Source organism: Mustelus asterias, chromosome 19 (genome assembly GCF_964213995.1).
Source record: "Mustelus asterias chromosome 19, sMusAst1.hap1.1, whole genome shotgun sequence".
NCBI classification, from domain to species: domain Eukaryota; kingdom Metazoa; phylum Chordata; class Chondrichthyes; order Carcharhiniformes; family Triakidae; genus Mustelus; species Mustelus asterias.
In genome coordinates, this window is record NC_135819.1 from 20,257,190 (window position 1) to 20,280,484 (window position 23,295).

At 49.2% G+C, this 23,295-nt stretch overlaps 1 protein-coding gene across 1 annotated transcript in view; it reads right to left on the reverse strand.

Annotated features, from left to right (window-relative positions):
- Positions 1–23,295, reverse strand: part of LOC144507805 (protein Niban 1-like) — a 58,698-nt gene that overhangs the window by 26,009 nt on the left and 9,394 nt on the right. The window contains exons 2-7 of the mRNA XM_078235116.1: positions 19,350–19,480; positions 17,075–17,206; positions 16,227–16,341; positions 13,820–13,987; positions 5,814–5,929; positions 608–712 (exon numbers count right to left, since the gene is read on the reverse strand). Coding sequence (XP_078091242.1) covers positions 608–712; positions 5,814–5,929; positions 13,820–13,987; positions 16,227–16,341; positions 17,075–17,206; positions 19,350–19,480 — 767 coding nt within the window. The remainder of the gene's footprint in view (positions 1–607; positions 713–5,813; positions 5,930–13,819; positions 13,988–16,226; positions 16,342–17,074; positions 17,207–19,349; positions 19,481–23,295) is intronic.

Sequence of the window (23,295 nt, forward strand, 5' to 3'; positions counted from 1 at the left end):
GAGACAGAGAGACACGCAAGGACAGAGAGAGAGAGAGAGAGACAGGGACACAGAGGGTGGGATTTTCCGGTTTTGGGGTGAGGGCGGCTGGAAAATCCCACCCAAGGTCTAAGTACCTTTGCAAGATCCGGCCCCAGAGAGTGAGAGAGAGACACGGAGAGAAAGAGAGAGAGAGAGAGACAGGGACAGTGAGAGAGAGATGGAGAGAGAGCAAGAGAGAGAGAGACAGAGAGAGACAGGGACAGTGAGAGAGAGATGGAGAGAGACAGGGCCACGGAGAGAGAGATGGAGAGAAAGAAGCACGGAGAGAAAGAGAGAGAAGGAGTTAGGACAGAGATGGAGAGAGAGAGAGAGACACACACAAAGAGAAAGACAGAGACAGGAACAGAGAGAGAGACACGGAGAGAAAGCGAGAGAGAAGGAGACAGACACAGAGCGATGGAGAGAGACACAGAGAGAAAGAGAGAGACAGGGACAGAGATGGAGAGAGAGAGAGAGAGAGAGAGACAGGGTCACAGAGAGAGACATAGGAAACCCAGACACACAGAAAGAAAGGGCACAGTGGGAGATGAAAGCCGCACAGAGACCTGCTCAGGGTGGTACTCACTTTAAGCCAGGTGTGTTTCCGCTTGCTGTCTGGCCCTCTGACATGAGGAACGAGCTGAGACTCTAACACAGGACACAGGTCCTCCATCACCAGGTTGCTCAAGATCTGGCAAGACACCAAATATCAACGTATTTACAACTGGACTGAGGGTAGCACTGGGTCAGTTTGCTCTGCACTTCATTACATTGAGTCAGGCTGAGTTTGACGTTCTGGGATCCGTCTGTCTGTCTGTCTGTCGTGTCCCGTCCCATGTGAACTCACGTCACACGCTTGAGATTCATTGGACACAAATACCCTTCGAGGACACCAGCCATGTATTCACAACAGCTCTCTGACCTCTCCTTACTAGAGCTCTCAGCAGTGAAGGAAGTTCCAAAGACTCACAACCCTCTGAGAGAAATGTACCACAGCTCGGTATGGCTCCTGCTCTGACCATAGACCACAAGAAAATACAAAGGGTCGTGAATGTAGCCCAGTCCATCCCGCAAACCATTGACTCCGTCTACATTTCCCGCTACCCGGAAAAGCAGCCAGCATAATCAAGGACCCCACGCACCCCGGACATACTTTCTAGTGCGCACAGATAAGCGGTGCTCAGCAAAGCGGTCACCCAGTCTATGCTTGGTCTCTCCGATATAGAGGGGACCACATTGGGAGCAGCGAATGCAATAGACCAAATTGAAAGAGGTGCAAGTGGAACGCTGCTTAACCTGGAATGAGTGTTTTGGACCTTGGATGGGGAGCATGGAAAAGGTAAAGGGACAGGTGTTACACCTCCTGCAATTGCATGGGAAGGCGCCATGGGTGACGGGAGAGGTGTTGGGTATAGTGGAGGAGTGGACTAGGTTATCCCGGAGGGAACGGTCTCTGCGGAATGCTGACAGAGGGAGTGAAGGGAAGGTGTGTTTGGTGGTGACATCACGCTGGAGTTGGTGAAAATGGCGGAGGATTATGCTTTGCAATGCAGAGGCTGGTGGGGTGAAATGTGAGAACAAGGGGGACTCTATCCTTGTTCTGGGAGGGAGGGAAGGGGGTGAGGGTCGTGGCGTGGGAGATGGACTGCATGCTGTTGAGGGCGACAACTGTAGGTGGGAAATCACGGTTGAGGAAGAAGGAGCACATATTAGATTAGTTTATATACAGTTTAGATTAGTATTTTTTAATATTAATTGTTGCCGATCCTTACTGACTGCTGTCTGTGGGTTAGGAAGTTCAGGATCCAGTCACAGAGGGAGGAGCCGAGCCAGGTCACGGTGTTTGGAGATGAGTTTCGCAGGAATAATGGTGTTGAATGCTGAGCTGTGGTGAATAAATAGGAGTCTGACGTAGGTGTCTTTGTTATCTAGGTGTTCCAGGGTTGAGTGCAAGGCCAGGGAGATGGCGTCTGTTGTGGACCTGTTGCGGCGGTCGGCAAACTGTAGTGGATCCAGGAGTCTGGGAGGCTGGAATTGATTCGTGCCATGACTAACCTTTCGAAGCACCTATGCATCTTTGGACACTAAAGGGCAATTTAGCATGGCCAATCCACCTAACCTGCACTTCGACATTAAGGGACAATTTAGCAGTCACCCAAGGCTGGAATTGAACCCAGGTCCCTGGCGCTATGAGACAGCAGTGCTAACCACTGTTGATGTGGAGATGCTGGCGTTGGACTGGGGTAGGCACAGTAAGAGGGGTCTCACAACACCAGGTTAAAGTCCAACAGGTTTATTTGGTATCACGAGCTTTCGGAGTGCTGCTCCTTCATCAGGTGAGTCAACTGTTGATTAAGAGACATGATGTGGAGATGCCGGCGTTGGACTGGGGTAAACACAGTAAGAAGTTTAACAACACCAGGTTAAAGTCCAACAGGTTTATTTGGTAGCAAAAGCCACACAAGCTTTCGAGGCTCTGAGCCCCTTCTTCAGGTGAGTGGGAATTCTGTTCACAAACAGAACTTATAAGACACAGACTCAATTTACATGAATAATGGTTGGAATGCGAATACTTACAACTAATCCAGTCTTTAAGAAACAAAACAATGGGAGTGGAGAGAGCATCAAGACAGGCTAAAAAGATGTGTATTGTCTCCAGACAAGACAGCCAGTGAAACTCTGCAGGTCCACGCAACTGTGGGAGTTACAAATAGTGTGACATAAATTCTGATTCTAGGATCGCATGATAAAGACTCAGGAGGAAAAAAGCAGAAATATTTATGTGAAATAGTGTGACATAAACCCAATATCCCGGTTGAGGCCGTCCTTGTGTGTGCGGAACCTGGCTATCAGTTTCTGCTCCGCGACTCTGCGCTGTCGTGTGTCGCGAAGGCCGCCTTGGAGAACGCTTACCCGAATATCAGAGGCCGAATGCCCGTGACCGCTGAAGTGCTCCCCAACAGGAAGAGAACAGTCTTGCCTGGTGATTGTCGAGCGGTGTTCATTCATCCGTTGTCGCAGCGTCTGCATAGTTTCCCCAATGTACCATGCCTCGGGACATCCTTTCTTGCAGCGTATCAGGTAGACAACGTTGGCCGAGTTGCAAGAGTATGTACCGTGTACCTGGTGGATGGTGTTCTCACGTGAGATGATGGCATCTGTGTCGATGATCCGGCACGTCTTGCAGAGGTTGCTGTGGCAGGGTTGTGTGGTGTCTTGGTCACTGTTCTCCTGAAGGCTGGGTAGTTTGCTGCGGACAATGGTCTGTTTGAGGTTGTGCGGTTGTTTGAAGGCAAGAAGTGGGGGTGTGGGGATGGCCTTGGCGAGATGTTCGTCTTCATCAATGACATGTTGAAGGCTCCGGAGGAGATGCCGTAGCTTCTCCGCTCCGGGGAAGTACTGGACAACGAAGGGTACTCTGTCCACTGTGTCCCGTGTTTGTCTTCTGAGGAGGTCGGTGCGGTTTTTCGCTGTGGCGCGTTGGAACTGTTGATCAATGAGTCTAGCGCCATATCCTGTTCTTATGAGGGCATCTTTCAGCGTCTGGAGGTGTCTGTTGCGATCCTCCTCATCCGAGCAGATCCTGTGTATACGGAGGGCTTGTCCGTAGGGGATGGCTTCTTTAACGTGTTTAGGGTGGAAGCTGGAGAAGTGGAGCATCGTGAGGTTATCCGTGGGCTTGCGGTACAGTGAGGTGCTGAGGTGACCGTCCTTAATGGAGATGCGCGTGTCCAAGAATGCAACCGATTCCGGAGAGTAGTCTATGGTGAGCCTGATGGTGGGATGGAACTTGTTGATGTCATCATAGAGTTGTTTCAGTGATTGTTCACCATGAGTCCAAAGGAAGAAAATGTCATCGATGTATCTAGTGTAGATGTCCCGAGGCATGGTACATTGGGGAAACTATGCAGATGGAACTTGTTGATGTCATCATAGAGTTGTTTCAGTGATTGTTCACCATGAGTCCAAAGGAAGAAAATGTCATCGATGTATCTAGTGTAGATGTCCCGAGGCATGGTACATTGGGGAAACTATGCAGACGCTGCGACAACGGATGAATGAACACCGCTCGACAATCACCAGGCAAGACTGTTCTCTTCCTGTTGGGGAGCACTTCAGCGGTCACGGGCATTCGGCCTCTGATATTCGGGTAAGCGTTCTCCAAGGCGGCCTTCGCGACACACGACAGCGCAGAGTCGCGGAGCAGAAACTGATAGCCAGGTTCCGCACACACAAGGACGGCCTCAACCGGGATATTGGGTTTATGTCACACTATTTCACATAAATATTTCTGCTTTTTTCCTCCTGAGTCTTTATCATGCGATCCTAGAATCAGAATTTATGTCACACTATTTGTAACTCCCACAGTTGCGTGGACCTGCAGAGTTTCACTGGCTGTCTTGTCTGGAGACAATACACATCTTTTTAGCCTGTCTTGATGCTCTCTCCACTCCCATTGTTTTGTTTCTTAAAGACTGGATTAGTTGTAAGTATTCGCATTCCAACCATTATTCATGTAAATTGAGTCTGTGTCTTATAAGTTCTGTTTGTGAACAGAATTCCCACTCACCTGAAGAAGGGGCTCAGAGCCTCGAAAGCTTGTGTGGCTTTTGCTACCAAATAAACCTGTTGGACTTTAACCTGGTGTTGTTAAACTTCTTACTGTGATTAAGAGACAAGCAGTTGCTCAAGTGAGTCAGGGGTGTTGGGAGGATGTTGGCTACAGAAAGTCTCTCTTAAAGATGTCTTTATGCTCTTCAATAATTTAACAGCAAGTTTTTATTCATTACTTGTAACTATAAATATATATATAATACAGTAAGTGGTACAGGCTAGGAACTCTCTCCATATCCATGAATGTATGTGTAATATTAATTCATCAACTGAACATGCCAAGAGAACAGATTACATCACCATTATCTCAATGTGGTGTGTGGAATCTTGCTGAGCACAAATTAGGAACATAGGAACAAGATTAGGCCATTCAGCCCATCGAGCCTGCTCCTCCATTCAGTTTGATCTTGGCTGATTGGACAGTTAGAATCCTTCAGTGCAGAAGGAGGCCATTCAGCCCATCAAGTCTGCACCGACCACAATCCCACCCAGTTCCTATCCCCATAACCCCATGTACTTACCCTAGCTAGTCCCCCTAATACTAATGCACAATTTAGCATGGCCAATCCAGCTAACCTGCACATCTGGGCGGCACGGTGGCACAGTGGTTAGCACTGCTGCTTCACAGCTCCAGGGACCTGGGTTCGATTCCTGGCTTGAGTCACTGTCTGTGGGGAGTTTGCTCATTCTCCCCGTGTCTGCGTGGGTTTCCTCTGGGTGCTCTGGTTTTCTCCCACAGTCCAAAAATGTGTAGCTTGGGTGGATTGGCTGTGCTAAATTGCCCCTTAGTGTCCAAAGATGTGTAGGTTAGAGGGATTGGTCATGCTAAATTGCCCCTTAGTGTCCAAAGATGTGTAGGTTAGTGGGATCAATGCGTGGGCTTTTGTGGATTGGGGGGGAGTGGGGGTAAGAGGCTCTTTTTGTAGAGTCAGTACAGACTCGATAGGCCAAACAGCCTCCTTCTGCACTGTAAGAATTCTATATTCAGTAAAAGAAAATGGATGTTTATCACATTGCTGTTTGTGGAATCTTACTGTGCACAGACTGGCTGCTGTGTCTCCTACATTACAACATCTCAAAAGTACCAAAAGCGTGTTGGGTCATTCCGAGGTTGCGAAAGTTTTGCAAAGCCTCCTTTCACAGAAGCGAACATTTACAAGAAGATCAGCAGACGTTACCTCAATCTCTGAGCCCAAGTACAAGTCACAAATTCCATACTGTCCCTTCTGCTGCCTGTACACTCGCACAGCCTCCAGGAAGACTCGGACTTCAAAAGAATCCTTTCTGAAGATCGCTGTGAGGAAAACATCACCATCAAGTGTTTAAATTGGCATCGCAATGGGTACCTCTTCCCACAACTGCAGATTATAAAGACTGCTGAGTAAAATAAGGGCCCATGGTATTCGAGGCAAGGTACTAACATGGATTGACGATTGGCTGTCAGACAGAAGGCAGAGAGTTGGGATAAAAGGTTCTTTCTCAGAATGGCAACCGGTGACAAGTGGTGTCCCGCAGGGTTCAGTGTTGGGGCCACAGCTGTTCTCTTTATATATTAACGATCTAGATGACGGGACTGGGAGCATTCTGGCCAAGTTTGCCGATGATACAAAGATAGGTGGAGGGGCAGGTAGTATTGAGGAGGTGGGGAGGCTGCAGAAAGATTTAGACAGTTTAGGAGAGTGGTCCAAGAAGTGGCTGATGAAATTCAACGTGGGCAAGTGCGAGGTCGTACACTTTGGAAAAAAGAATAGAGGCATGGACTATTTTCTAAACGGTGACAAAATTCATAATGCTAAAGTGCAAAGGGACTTGGGAGTCCTAGTCCAGGATTCTCTAAAGGTAAACTTGCAGGTTGAGTCCGTAATTAAGAAAGCAAATGTAATGTTGTCATTTATCTCAAGAGGCTTGGAATACAAAAGCAGGGATGTACTTCTGAGGCTTTATAAAGCACTGGTTAGGCCCCATTTGGAGTACTGTGAGCAATTTTGGGCCCCACACCTCAGGAAGGACATACTGGCACTGGAGCGGGTCCAGCGGAGATTCACACGGATGATCCCAGGAATGGTAGGCCTGACATACGATGAACGTCTGAGGATCGTGGGATTATATTCATTGGAGTTTAGGAGGTTGAGGGGAGATCTGATAGAAACTTACAAGATAATGAACGGCTTAGATAGGATGGACGTAGGGAAGTTGTTTCCATTAACAGGGGAGACTAGGACGCGGGGGCACAGCCTTAGAATAAAAGGGAGTCACTTTAGAACAGAGATGAGGAGAAATTTCTTCAGCCAGAGAGTGGTGGGTCTGTGGAATTCATTGCCACAGAGGGCTGTGGAGGCCGAGACGTTGAGCGTCTTCAAGACAGAAATTGATAAATTCTTGATTTCTCGAGGAATTAAGGGCTATGGGGAGAGAGCGGGTAAATGGAGTTGAAATCAACCATGATTGAATGGTGGAGTGGACTCGATGGGCCGAATGGCCTTACTTCCGCTCCTATGTCTTATGGTCTTATGGTAAAGTCACCAGACTCCCAAATGACCACAGACTAGTGGTGATTTCACCTGAGGACCCCTCAGGCAAGGGGCATGGTTGAGAAGGTGGGACCTTCATGAATAATCTCAGTCGGTACAGGAATTGAGCTATCGCTGTTGGTATTACTCGGCATCACTCACCAGCCTTCCACCCAACTGAGCTAAACTGATCCCCAGCCACATGAGCACTGGTGGTGATCTAACCTGAGGATCACCATACCACAGATGAAGGGAGAAGGTTTCGAAGGTGGGGTCTTCATGAATAACCTACATATCATGCAGTGCTGCTCACTGCCCTCCATTTAGTAAAGTTCCCTCTACACTGTCCCCATCAAACACTCCCAGGACAGGTACAGCACGGGGTTAGATACACAGTAAAGCTCCCTCTACACTGTTCCCCATCAAACACACCCAGGACAGGTACAGCACGGGGTTAGATACAGAGTAAAGCTCCCTCTACACTGTCCCCATCAAACACTCCCAGGACAGGACAACACGGGGTTAGAGACAGAGTAAAGCTCCCTCTACACTGTCCCCATCAAACACTCCCAGGACAGGTACAGCACGGGGTTAGATACAGAGTAAAGCTCCCTCTACACTGTTCCCCATCAAACACACCCAGGACAGGTACAGCACGGGGTTAGATACAGAGTAAAGCTCCCTCTACACTGTCCCCATCAAACACTCCCAGGACAGGACAACACGGGGTTAGAGACAGAGTAAAGCTCCCTCTACACTGTCCCCATCAAACACTCCCAGGACAGGTACAGTATAGGGTTAGATACAGAGTAAAGCTCCCTCTACACTGTCCCCATCAAACACTCCCAGGACAGGTACAGCACGGGGTTAGATACAGAGTAAAGCTCCCTCCACACTGTCCCCATCAAACACTCTCAGGACAGGTACAGCACGGGGTTAGATACAGAGTAAAGCTCCCTCTACACTATCCCCATCAAACACTCCCAGGACAGGTACAGCACGGGGTTAGATACAGAGTAAAGCTCCCTCCACACTGTCCCCATCAAACACTCTCAGGACAGGTACAGCACGGGGTTAGATACAGAGTAAAGCTCCCTCTACACTATCCCCATCAAACACTCCCAGGACAGGCACAGCACGGAGTTAGATACAGAGTAAAGCTCCCTCTACACTGTCCCCATCAAACACTCCCAGGACAGGCACAGCACGGGGTTAGATACAGAGTAAAGCTCCCTCTACACTGTCCCTATCAAACACTCCCAGGACAGGCACAGCACGGAGTTAGATACAGAGTAAAGCTCCCTCTACACTGTCCCCATCAAACACTCCCAGGACAGGCACAGCACGGGGTTAGATACAGAGTAAAGCTCCCTCTACACTGTCCCTATCAAACACTCCCAGGACAGGCACAGCACGGGGTTAGACACAGAGTAAAGCTCCCTCTACACTGTCCCCCATCAAACACTTCCAGGACAGGTACAGCACGGGGTTAGAGACAGAGTAAAGCTCCCTCCACACTGTCCCCCATCAAACACTCCCAGGACAGGTACAGCACGGGGTTAGATACAGTGTAAAGCTCCCTCCACACTGTCCCCCATCAAACACTCCCAGGACAGGCACAGCACGGGGTTAGATACAGAGTAAAGCTCCCTCTACACTGTCCCCATCAAACCCTCCCAGGCCAGGTACAGCACGGGGTTAGATACAGAGTAAAGTTCCCTCTACACTGTCCCCATCAAACACTCCCAGGCCAGGTACAGCACGGGGTTAGATACAGAGTAAAGTTCCCTCTACACTGTCCCCATCAAACACTCCCAGGACAGGTACAGCACGGGGTTAGATACAGAGTAAAGTTCCCTCTACACTGTCCCCATCAAACACTCCCAGGACAGGCACAGCACGGGGTTAGATACAGAGTAAAGCTCCCTCTACACTGTCCCCATCAAACACTCCCAGGACAGGTACAGCACAGGGTTAGATACAGAGTAAAGCTCCCTCTACACTGTCCCCATCAAACACTCCCAGGACAGGTACAGCACGGGGTTAGATACAGAGTAAAGCTCCCTCTACACTGTCCCCATCAAACACTCCCAGGACAGGTACAGCACAGGGTTAGATACAGAGTAAAGCTCCCTCTACACTGTCCCCATCAAACACTCCCAGGACAGGTACAGCACAGGGTTAGATACAGAGTAAAGCTCCCTCTACACTGTCCCCATCAAACACTCCCAGGACAGGTACAGCACGGGGTTAGATACAGAGTAAAGCTCCCTCTACACTGTCCCCATCAAACACTCCCAGGACAGGTACAGCACAGGGTTAGATACAGAGTAAAGCTCCCTCTACACTGTCCCCATCAAACACTCCCAGGACAGGTACAGCACGGGGTTAGATACAGAGTAAAGCTCCCTCTACACTGTCCCCATCAAACACTCCCAGGACAGATACAGCACGGGGTTAGATACATAGAACATAGACATAGAACATAGAACATTACAGCGCAGAACAGGCCCTTCGGCCCACGATGTTGCACCGACCAGTTAAAAAAAAAAACTGTGACCCTCCAACCTAAACCAATTTCTTTTCGTCCATGAACCTATCTACGGATCTCTTAAACGCCCCCAAACTAGGCGCATTTACTACTGATGCTGGCAGGGCATTCCAATCCCTCACCACCCTCTGGGTAAAGAACCTACCCCTGACATCGGTTCTATAACTACCCCCCCTCAATTTAAAGCCATGCCCCCTCGTGCTGGATTTCTCCATCAGAGGAAAAAGGCTATCACTATCCACCCTATCTAAACCTCTAATCATCTTATATGTTTCAATAAGATCCCCTCTTAGCCGCCGCCTTTCCAGCGAAAACAATCCCAAATCCCTCAGCCTCTCCTCATAGGATCTCCCCTCCATACCAGGCAACATCCTGGTAAACCTCCTCTGCACCCTCTCCAAAGCCTCCACATCCTTCCTGTAATGTGGGGACCAGAACTGCACACAGTACTCCAAGTGCGGCCGCACCAGAGTTGTGTACAGTTGCAACATAACGCTACGACTCCTAAATTCAATCCCCCTACCAATAAACGCCAAGACACCATATGCCTTCTTAACAACCTTATCTACTTGATTCCCAACTTTCAGGGATCTATGCACACATACACCTAGATCCCTCTGCTCCTCCACACTATTCAAAGTCCTCCCGTTAGCCCTATACTCAACACATCTGTTATTCCTACCAAAGTGAATTACCTCACACTTCTCCGCATTAAACTCCATCCGCCACCTCTCGGCCCAACTTTGCAACCTGTCTAAGTCTTCCTGCAAACTACGACACCCTTCCTCACTGTCTACCACACCACCGACTTTGGTGTCATCAGCAAATTTGCTAATCCACCCAACTATACCCTCATCCAGATCATTAATAAATATTACAAACAGCAGTGGCCCCAAAACAGATCCCTGAGGTACACCACTTGTAACCGCACTCCATGATGAATATTTACTATCAACCACCACCCTCTGTTTCCTATCCGCTAGCCAATTCCTGATCCAATTTCCTAGATCACCCCCAATCCCATACATCTGCATTTTCTGCAGAAGCCTACCATGGTGAACCTTATCAAACGCCTTACTAAAATCCATATATACCACGTCCACTGCCTTGCCCCCATCCACCTCCTTGGTCACTTTCTCAAAAAACTCAATAAGGTTAGTAAGGCACGACCTACCTGCCACAAAACCATGCTGACTATCACCTATCAATTCATTACTCTCCAAATAACTATAAATCCTATCCCTTATAATTTTTTCCAACATCTTGCCGACAACAGAAGTGAGACTCACCGGTCTATAATTCCCGGGGAAGTCTCTGTTCCCCTTCTTAAACAATGGGACAACATTCGCTAACCTCCAATCTTCTGGTACTATACCAGAGGCCAACGACGACCTGAAGATCAGAGCCAGAGGCTCTGCAATCACTTCTCTTGCCTCCCAGAGAATCCTTGGATAAATCCCATCCGGACCAGGGGATTTATCTATTTTCAGACCCTCCAGAATATCCTGCACATCCTCCTTATCAACTGTAATACTGTCTATTCTACTCCCTTGCAACCCAGTGTCCTCCTCAGCTATATTCATGTCCCCTTGCGTGAACACCGAAGAGAAATATTGGTTCAATGCTTCACCAATCTCCTCCGGTTCCACACATAACTTCCCTCTGCCATCTATAACTGGCCCTAAACTTGCCCTAACCAACCTTCTGTTCTTGACATACCTATAGAACGCCTTAGGATTCTCTTTAACCCTATCCGCCAAAGTCTTCTCATGTCCCCTTTTAGCCCTTCTAAGCTCGCTCTTCAACTCCCTCTTAGCCAATCTAAAGCTTTCTAGTGCACTACCCGAGTGCTCACGTCTCATCCGAACATAAGCCTCCTTTTTCTTTTTAACCAACAAAGAAACTTTTTTGGTGCACCACGGTTCCCTAGCCCTACCAATTCCTCCTTGCCTGACAGGGACATACCTATCACAGACTCGCAGTAGCTGCCCCTTGAAAAAACTCCACATGTCGGACGTTCCCAGTCCCTGTAATCTCCTAGTCCAACCTATGTTTCCTAATTCTCTCCTAATAGCCTCATAATTACCCTTCCCCCAGCTAAAACCACTGGCCCGAGGTTCATGCCTATCCCTTTCCATCACTAAGGTGAACGTAACCGAATTGTGGTCACTATCACCAAAATGCACACCAACTTCCAAGTCTAGCACCTGGTCTGGCTCATTTCCCAGCACCAGATCCAATATAGCCTCACCTCTAGTTGGCCTGTCTACATACTGAGTCAAAAAACCTTCCTGCACGCTTTGAACAAAAACTGACCCCTCTAACGAGCTAGAGCTATAACAATTCCAGTCAATATTAGTCAAGTTAAAATCCCCCATAACAATTGCCCTATTACTTTCACTCCTAAGCAGGATTGACTCCGCAATCCTTTCCTCAACCTCTCTAGAACTTTTAGGAGGTCTATAAAAGACTCCCAACAGGGTGACCTCTCCTCTCCTATTTCTAATCTCCGCCCATACTACCTCAACAGATAAGTCCTCATCAAACCTCCTCTCTGACACTGTGATACAATCTCTGACCAATAATGCTACCCCTCCCCCTCTTCTACCTCCTTCCCTACTTCGACTAAAACATTTGAACCCCGGGACCTGCAGCATCCATTCCTGCCCCTGCTCTATCCATGTCTCTGAAATAGCCACAACATCGAAGTCCCAGGTACTGATCCACGCTGCAAGTTCACCCACTTTATTGCGAATACTCCTGGCATTGAAGTATACACATTTCAAACCCTGCTCCACCCCACCTCTGCAATGCCGTGCATTGCAGTCCCCATCCATGCATCCCTCACTTTCAGCCCCACTACTCAGGATCCCTCCCCCCCCCCGAATCAGTTTAAACCTCCCTGCATGGCCTTAGCAAATTTACCCCCCAGGATATTGGTCCCCTTCTGATTAAGGTGTAGACCATCCTTCTCATAGAGGTCACACCTTCCCCAGTACGAGCCCCAATTGCTTAAGTACCTGAACCCCTCCCTCCTGCACCATCCCCTCAGCCATGAATTCAAACCTTCCCTCTCCCTATTCCTCTCTAAACTATCCCGTGGTACAGGCAAGATTCCAGAGATAACCACTCTGTCAGTCTTGGCCTTTAGTTTCCACCCCAACTCCATAAATCCCTGCCTAATATCCCCTTCCCCTATCCTCCCTATGTCGTGTGTCCCCACATGTACAATAACTTGTGGTTTATCTCCCTCCCCCCTAAGAGTCCTGAATACCCTGTCAGACACATCCCGGACCCCAGCCCCTGGTAGGCAACACACCAACCCTGAGTCCCTACCTTTAGTTCCGACCCTCCTATCTGTCCCCTTAATTGTGGAGTCCCCAATCACAAGGCCCAGTCTTTTACAGCCCCTAACCACCTGAGCTTTCTCACTCGGCTCACCCCCAGAGATCTCACTCGGCTCACCCCCAGAGATACAGAGTAAAGCTCCCTCTACACTGTCCCCATCAAACACTCCCAGGACAGGTACAGCACGGGGTTAGATACAGAGTAAAGCTCCCTCTACACTGTCCCCATCAAACACTCCCAGGACAGGTACAGCACGGGGTTAGATACAGAGTGAAGCCAATCCCCAAGGCAGTTACCCCAGTGCCAGTGTAACTTTACTCATTTGTCATTGTTGGTGTTAAGGGCAAATCAACACCTGCTCTGATGTATGAATCTTCTTCCAATGGGAATTCTGGGAAGCAGAGGGAGAAACTCTCCATCTCTCAATGCCAGTTTGGTGATCACCTGGTCAGAGGCAGAGCCACGGGAACCACATGGCCCTGGTCAGATTGAGCAGGGCCCCGGTTGAATCCAGACAGGGTTTGAAGATGCCTCGCTGCACGGTTCACTCGAGGGCAAACTAGTTGCGTGGCTGAGGGAGAAAGTAGGAGCAGTCATGCTGCGAGATGCAGCGAGGTGGGAGGAAACCTGCTTGGAGGCATAAAACCGGCCTGGGGCCAGATGGGCCGAAGGGCCAGCTTCTGAACTGCAAACAAAGCTGTAGTGTCCTACTATGTCAGACAATGTGGAGCCCGCTTCGGGGAGTGGAACGTGTGCAACATCGGGGAGTCTGTACCAGTGTTGAAGTGTCGAATTCCGTCCTTAAGGAGCGTGCTCCAGATGTGATGGTCATCAGCGTTCTGGCAGCAGAGGAGGAGGTGTGGCCGATAGGGGTGCCACAGAAAGAGGGGGTGTCCCGTTGGGCAGTTGGCGCACTGTTCCTCCCAGTACGTGTCTGCGATACCTGGAAAACATGGGGTGGAGTGGGCGCGGGGGAGACAAAGAAAGAAACATTTGCATTTAGATAGTACCTTTCAGGACCTCCCAGGACTCCAACTGAGTTGGACCATTTCAGAGGGAGGCTAAGAACCACCCATATCGGTGAGGGCCTGTGGGCCGGACCGGGTAAGGGCTTCACTCCCAATAAATGGTCATTCATGAACCATCCAATAGCCCCATGATCCCATTTTCCAGAGACCAGTATTCCCGAATTTCCCAAAGCCAGATACTGAGAGAAAAACAGGAACCAGCCGGAACTCTCGGCAGGTCAGGCACGACCTCCGCGGAGAGAGAAACGCCGGAGTTAGCGGCGTTAACCTGAACCAGCGCGGTTTTTCAATCCACAGAGGCTGCCAGGCTCACTGAGCAGTGTAGGCCCAAAAATAGAGGTCAAACTCTCAGCGTGGGATTCCCAAACTCTCACCTGCTGAAACATTAGGGTTACTGAGCCTGGAATATGGAAACATAGAAACTATGCAGAAGGAGGCCATTCGGCCCTTTGGGCCTGCTTCGCCACTCATTACGATCATGGCTGATCATCACCAGTGCCTTGAGTCCAGAAGGTAGCTCCGGACACAGCACCAAGAGACAGTGCCTGTCACTGCTGCTAGTTGCCGATACCTAGTTGGTGTCTTGCATATTCACATAAACATCCCAAAAACGGACTGTGGGTGGGTTCAGCCACTCCTGGTGGTGAATAGCAGCGTGCATGTGGGATTCACAGTGAAAATCAACTTACACTTTACAATCCAATAGATTTTATTAAAAATCTTCCTTCTCGGCATCACTGGCGAGTCCAGCATTTATTGCCCATCCCTAATTGCCCCTTGAGAAGGTGGTGGTGAGTCGTTTTCTTGAACCCGCTGCACTCTGTGTGGTGTAGGTACGCCCACAGTGCTGCTAGGGAGGGAATTCCAGGATTTTGACCCAGCGATAGTGGAGGAATGGCCGATCTATTTCCAAGTCAGAATGGTGAGTGACTTGGAGGTGAACTTGCAACTGGTGGTGGTCCCATGTGTCTGCTGCCCTTGTCCTTCTAGATGGTAGTGGTCTTGGGTTTGGAAGGTGCTGTCTAAGGAGCCTTGGTGAGTAGCATCCCATCCCAGCCTCCCATCCATTGACTCTGTCTACACTTCCTGCTGACTCGGCAAAGCAGCCAGCATAATTAAGGACCCCACGCATCCCGGGCATTCTCTTTTCCACCTTCTTCCATTGGGAAAAAGGTACAAATTTCTGAGGTCACGTACCAACCGACTCAAGAACAGCTTCTTCCCTGCTGCCATCAGACTTTTGAATGGACCTACCTCGCATTAAGTTGATCTTTCTCTACACCCTAGCTATGAATGTGACACTACATTCAGCACTCTCTCCTTTCCTTCTCTATGAACGGTATGCTTTGTATAGTGCGCAAGAAACAATACTTTTCACTGTATACTAATACATGTGACAATATGTATTGCCGGGATTAAGTGGTATGCCTTATGAGAATAGGTTGAGAGAGCTAGGTCTATTCTCCTTGGAGAGGCAAAGGATGAGAGGTGACCTGATAGAGGTGTATAAGATGTTGCGAGGTATTGATAGCGTGGATTCTCAGAGGCTTTTACCCAGGCCTGAAATGGTTGTCACGAGAGGCCACCGGTTTAGGGTGCTGGGGAGTAGGTACAGAGGAGATGTTAGGGGTAAGTTTTTCACTCAGAGGGTGGTGGGTGCGTGGAATCGGCTGCCGGTAGTGGTGGTTGAAGCGGATTCGATTGAGTCTTTTAAGAGACTTTTGGATAGGTTCATGGAGGTTAGTAAGATAGAGGGTTATAGATGAGCCTAGAAGGTAAGGAAATTGTTCAGCGCAACTTGTGAGCCGAAGGGCCTGTTTGTGCTGTAGCTTTTCTATGTTCTATGTTCTAAATCAAAATCTAAATCTAAAAATCAAATCAACAATCAGTGCATCTTGTAGATGGTACACAAAGCTGCCACTGTGCGTGCAGAATTAAAGTTCCAGTTTGTATCTGAGGGTGTTACAGAAGGACATCAGCTTAATTGTCCCGTTCGTCTCCCATCTCAGGCTCTGTGTCAGCACTGGAAGAAAGCTGACCAACTCTCTCCTGGGACAAGGTTGAGTGATGAACCACACCGAACAAGCATTCGGAATGTGTGAGCTGCTCAATAGTTCGTACGCATCATTCCCTCTATCCCCGCTGAGCACTCACCATTGAAATGTGGCCAGCTCTGATGTAGCCTGTCCCTGTAATCCATCACTGAGTTCAGCAGGACATAACCCGACAACAGCACACTGCTTTCAGCTTTCACTGCCCTTTGTTCAGCCTGAAACACATCGCAACAGATAACACAATTCAGAGAGAGAATTAACAGCCTGCCATCATATATACCTCCCCCATATACCAACCCACCACCATATACCCCATACCCATATACTACCCCTCCCCATATACCAACCCACCACCATATACCCCATACCCATATACTACCCAACCCCCATATACCAACCCACCCCCATATACCAACCCACCACCATATACCCCATACCCATATACTACCCCTCCCCATATACCAACCCACCACCATATACCCCACACCCATATACTACCCAACCCCCATATACCAACCCACCCCCATATACCAACCCACCCCCATATACTACCCCACCCCCATATACCAACTCCACCCCCATATACCAACCCACCCCCATATACTACCCCACCCCCATATACCAACTCCACCCCCATATACCAACCCACCCCCATATACTACCCCACTCCCATATACTACCCCACCACCATATGCTATCTCTCTACCATAAACAATCCCTCCCCATATACAACCCCTCCACCATATACTACCCTTCTACTAGAAACTACCTCTCCACCATACGCTATCTCTCTCCCATGTACTACTCCTCACTACCCCCTCCACACACTCCTCATCATCACTCCCCCACCTGTAGACAAAAGCCCCCAATCTACCCAGACAAAGACACCAAGCAGACATGTTTCAGTGTGAGTAATAAACCTCCAGGTGAATTTATAAAACCCCTTACCTCTTTACTCTCAAAATACTCCAGGTGGTAGCTGGCCTTCATGACAAAGTAGCTCTCCTTCCATCGTTTCCTGTTCTCCACATGTTGCATGAGGTAACCCTTTGCAATCACTTGCTCGGTATCCCTGAGCTCCTGAGAAAACAAGGCAATGACTGAGTCATTATTTTATTGGTATCACAAGTAGGCTTACATTAACACTGCAATGAAGTTACTGTGAAAATCTCCCAGTCGCCACACTCCAGCGCCTGTTCGGATACACTGAGGGAGAATTTAGCATGGCCAATGCACCTAACCAGCACGTCTTTCCGACTGTGGGAGGAAACCGGAGCACCCGGAGGAAACCCACGCAGACATGGGGAGAACGTGCAAACTCCGCACAGACAGTGACCCAAGCTGGGAATTGAACCGGGGTCCCTGCGCTGTGAAGCAGCAGTGCTAACCACTGTGCCACAACAGCACACAGCCCAGTACAATGCTTAGAGCAGAAGGCCCCCTTAGTGGAGAGGCTTCTCCAGTTCCCAGCCTAGGTTACTGAGGTGCATGATCCAACAGCCTCTGTGGGGAGATCACCGGTGGAATATCTCCTCCAGGGCCGGCGTTCCTTCATCAGGTTCCCTTTATTTACAAACTCAATTCCACTCCTCAGAGCGCTTCAAGTACAATTAGAATCCGGAGGGTCAGTAGCCCTGACATGGCTCAATATATACAGAGGTGAGACTCCCTGATAGGGCAGGCAATCATTACCTCAATCAGGGAGCTCATACTCCGAGAGACCCACCGCATGGCCCTTGATACAGTCATTACAACTGACATTTTAAAAAATTCTTTCATGGGATGTGAGCATCACTGGCAAGACCAGCATTTATTGCCCATCCCTAATGACCTTTGAGCTGTGTGGTTTAAGGGTCAGGTCTAGAATCACATGCAGAGGACAGTAGTAAGGTAGGTAGATTTATTAATTAACCACATTTAAATTCCCCTCGCTGCTGAGTGGGATCTGAACCCGTGTCCCTAAAGCAATGTCCTGGGCCTCTGGATTACTAGTCCAGTGATATTACAGCTACTCCCTCATTGCTCCTCTATCCAACCCTATGCTTTTCAAGGTGGACGGCACAGTGGTTAGCGCTGCTGCCTCACAGCGCAGGGGCCAAGGTTCAATTCCAGCCTCGGGTCACTGTCTGTGCGGAGTTTGCATGTTCTCCCAGTGTCTGCGTGGGTTTCCTCCAGGTGCTCCGGTTTCCTCCCACAGTCCAAAGCTGTGCGGGGTTAGATTGAATGGCTGTGCTAAATTGCACCTAATGTCAGGGGGATTCGCAGGGTAAATATGTGGGGTTATGGGAATCGAGCCCTGGGTGGGATTGTGGTCGGTACAGACTCAATGGGCTGAATGGCCTCCTTCTGTACTGGAGGATTCTATGATTCTAACACTTTGTTGAATCTCTCTACGCAGATTACAGAATAGAGCCCAAGACCTTCCGACTCTGCTAGGCTCTAGCGGGAGATGATGGTGTTGTGGCACAGTGGCACAGTGGTTAGCACTGCTGCCTCACAACGCCAGGGAACCCGGGTTCGATTCCCGGCTTGGGTCACTGTCTGTGTGGACTCTGCACATTCTCCCCGTTTCTGCGTGGGTTTCCTCCGGGTGCTCCGGTTTCCTCCCACAGTTTCCTCCCAAAGGTGCATGGGTTAGGTGGATTGGCCATGCTAAATGCGTAGGGTTATGGGGATAGGGAGGAGGGGACAGCCTGGGTGGGACGCTCTTTCGGAGAGTTGGTTCACACCCAATGGACCGAATGGTCTCTTTCTGCACTGTAGAGATTCAATGGTAATGTCATTAGACTAGGAATTGAGCAGATGTGATCTCAAATCCCACATGACAGTTCATTCATTAAATTAATGACAAATGGAATTGAAAGTTACTCTCAGTAATGGTGACCATGAAACTCACCGATTGTTGGAAAAACCCATCTGGGTCACTAATATCCTTTAGGGAAGGAAATCTGCCGTCCTTACCTGGTCTGGCCTACATGTGACTCCAGAACCACAGCAATGTGGTTGACTCTCAACTGCCCTCTGAAATCTCCGAGTGAGACACTCAGGGTAATTAGGGATAGATTATAAAAGTTGGCCTTGGCAGAGATGCCCATGTCCCAACAAAGAATGAACCAAAAATGTAGGTTAATTAACAGCCCAAATACCAGCCACCGGAGCCAGGCAGACCCAATATCGCACAGCGCTCATTCTAGAGTGGACGGAGTGGGTTCAGGATTCCTACCTTGTTCTTCAGTAACTGGGGGGCTTGGCTGGGTCGCGGTTCCACTTCATTCCAGACTTTGTTGAGGAAAGCCGCTGTATATTGCCCCTTACAGTGAGGCCTTATGTCGTTCAGCAACACGTCAGCCCTACCTGAGGAATCGACGGACACAACATACCATCTAGTGAGTCACTGCATTACGACAGAAGTTGTTACCTTCTCGTGCCTTTTTGTATGTAACCCATGCCCACGAAACACCAACACGCTCATATCGAGAACCCGCGCTGAGATTTAACTACAATCTGTTCTTTCTTGCTCTCTCTTCACCGGATTGTACAGAGCCTTGGTGAGACAACAGTTGAGATTCTCCGGCCTCCCAGACCCGTGTTTCCTGCCGGCAGGAGGTGGCGGGTTGTTTGCTAGTGGTGGGATTCTCCAGTCCCGCCGCTGTCCATGGAAATTCCCATCGATGTCACCCCATGTCACCAGGAAACCCACGGGTGGGGGTTGAGCTTCCGGCAGGACCAGATAATCCTGCCGGCGCGAACGGCCAGGGAATTCCGGCCCACATCTGGAGTACTGGATACGATTTTGGTCGGGAATTCTCCAGCCTCGCCCAGCGGCTGGGATTCTCCAGTCCCGCTGCGGTGAGTGGAGTTTGGCTGAGCGCTAGATTCTCCGTTCTCGCTGGCAGCGGTAACAGGACGAACGAGTCCGGAGAATCCCAGCCTTGGCCTCACTTGAGGAAAAAATATAATTGGGTTCAAAGCAGTTTGGAGAAGATTAGCTCGACACACTCCTGGGATGAGGGTTTATCTATCAGAGAAAGGTTGAGCAGATCGGGCCTACACCCATTGGAGTTTATAAGATATTGAGGAAATTTGATAGGGCGGGTACCAGGAGGGTGTGAGAGACAGGAACCAGGGGACGCAGATTAAGAATGAGAGGCCCACCACTTAGAGTCATAGAATCCCTACAGTGCAGAAAGAGGTCATTCGGCCCATCGAGTCTGCACCGACCACAATCCCACCCAAGCCCTATTCCCCATAATCCCACATTTTTACCCTTCTAATCCCCCTGACACTAGGGTCAATTTAGCATGGCCAATCCACCTAACCTACACATCTTTGGAAACTAAGGGGCAATTTAGCACGGCCAATCTGCACGTCTTTCAGACTGTGGGAGGGAACCGGAGCACCCGGAGGAAACCCGTGCAGACACGGGGAGAACGTGCAAACTCCACACAGACAGTGACCCGAGGCCGGAATTGAACCTGAGTCCCTGGCGCTGTGAGGCAGCAGTGCCAACCACTGTGCCACCTTGCCGGAGATGAGAAGAATTTTTTTTCTCTTAGTCTGTGGAATGCTCTTACATATGAACAGGGAGTTGGCCATTCAGCACCTCAAGCCTGCTCTGTCATTTAATAAGATCATGGCTGATCTGATAGTTACCTCATATTAGCACCTACCCACAATTACCGATTGCCTCTTGCTTACCAAGAATCTATTCACCTCCGCCTTAAAATATTCAAAGTCTCTGCTCCCACTGCCTTTTGAGGAAGAGAGTTCCAGAGACTCTCCACCCTCTGAGAGAAAAAATTTGCCTCATCTCTGCTTTAAATGAGCAACCCCTTAGTTTCATAAGACCATAAGACATAGGAGCAGAATTCGGCCACTCGGCCCAACGAGTCTGCTCCGCCATTCAATCATGGCTGATACTTTTCTCATCCCCATTCTCCTGCCTTTTCCCCATAACCCCTGATCCCCTTATTAATCAAGAACCTATCTATCTCTGTCTTAAAGACACTCAATGACCTGGCCTCCACAGCCTTCTGTGGCAAAGAGTTCCACAGATTCACCACTCTCTGGCTGAAGAAATTCCTCCTCATCTCTGTTTTCAAGGATTGTCCCTTTAGTCTGATGTTGTGCCCTCTGGTTCTAGTTTTTCCTACCAGTGGAGACATCCTCGCCACGTCCACCCTATCCAGGCCTCGCAGTATCCTATAAGTTTCAATAAGATCCCCCCTCATCCTTCTAAACTCCAACGAGTACAGACCCAGAGTCCTCAACCATTCTTCATACAACAAGCTCTTCATTGCAGGGATCATTCTTGTGAACCTCCTCTGGATCCTTTCCAAGGCAAACAGTGACAGTTCTAGATTCTACCACAAGAGGAAACATCCTCTCCACATCCACCCTGTCAACATCCCTCAGCATCTTAAAGGTTTTGATCAAGTTGCCTCTTACTCTTCTAAACTCCAGCGAATAAAAGTCTAGCCTCTCCAACATTTCCTCATAAGACAACCCACCAATTCCTGGTGTTCGTCTAGTAAACCTTCCCTTAGCTGCTCCTAACGCATTTACACCTTTCCTTAAATATGGGGACCAATACTGTACACAATACTCCAGTTATGCTCTCACCAATTCCCTGCCTAACTGAAGCACAACCTCCATACCTTTGTATTCAGTTCCCCTCACAGTAAATGATAACATTCTACGAGCTTTCCTAATTACTTGCTGTACTTGCACACTAACCTTTTGTGATTCATGCACTAGGACACCCAGATCCCTCTGCACCTCAGAGGGGAAAGCAGTGGAGGCTGGTTCATCAAATTTATTCATGGCAAAGGTAGACAGATTTTGGATCGACAAGGGAGTCAAGGGTTATTGGGGGGGCGGGATAGGGTGGGGAGGGGGGGGGGATGGCAGACAGGAAAGTGGATTTGAGACCACAACCAGATCAGCCAGGATCTTATTGAATAGTGGAGCAGACCTAAAGGGCCGAGTGGCCTACTCCTGTTCCTACATTCCAAATGCATGTTCTGGAACCTATAAAAAAAGGTGAATTTCTATAGCAACTTTCATGATCTCAGGAGACGCCCAAAGGGATAAGCAGCCAATGAAGGTAGCACAGTGGCACAGCGGTTAGCACTGCTGCCTCACAGGGCCAGGGACCTGGGTTTGAATCCCGGCTTGGGTCACTGTCTGTGAGGAGTCTGCATGTTCTCCCCGTGTCTGCGTGGGTTTCCTCCGGGTGCTCCGGTTTCCTCCCACAGTCCAAAAGATGTACTGGTTAGGTGGATTGGCCATGCTAAATTGACCCTAGTGTCAGGGGGACTAGCTAGGGGAAATGCATGGGGTTATAGGGTTTGGGACTGGGTGGGATTGTGGTTGGTGCAGACTCGATGGGCCAAATGGCCTCCTTCTGCACTGTACAGATTCCAGGAATCTATAGTACTTCTGAACTGTGGCCTTGGCGCCGGAGTGTGGCGACTAGGGGAATTTCACAGTAACTTCATTGCAGTGTTAATACAACCCTACTTGTGACACTGACGGCACGGTGGCACAGTGGTTGGCACTGCTGCCTCACAGCGCCAGGGACTGGGTTCGATTCCCGGCCTCGGGTCACTGTCTGTGTGGAGTCTGCACGTTCTCCCCGTGTCTGCGTGGGTTTCCTCCGGGTGCTCCGGTTTCCTCCCACAGTCTGAAAGACGTGCTGGTTAGGGTGCATTGGCCCGAACAGGTGCCGGAGTGGGGAATTTCACAGTAACTCCATTGCAGTGTTAATGTAAGCCTTACTTGTGACTAATAAATAAACTTTAATTTAACTTTAATCAGAAAACTGAAAAGAAAGTGGGGTGTAAATGATGGGCTTGGGGAAGTCTGGGAGGTCGGGTTTCTCATGTGCTGTTTTTAAAATGAACATAATGGAACATTGCGTCTTTTCCTCAAGGTCACACATCAGTGCGTGAAGGGTAATTGGAGATTTCTGCTTTGTTTTGGAACTAACAGCGGCTGGTGGTTCTGACCAAGCAGGCGGAAGGTATAAACCTGTGGGCCTGATCACTTTCTCAGGCTTAGGACAGAGTCTGCACACGGATCAGGACGTGACATTTATTATCCTCGAAAAATATTACAGGCTAAAGATTTCAGCTGGGTCCCTGGATCTGGAATCTACAACTCATCAA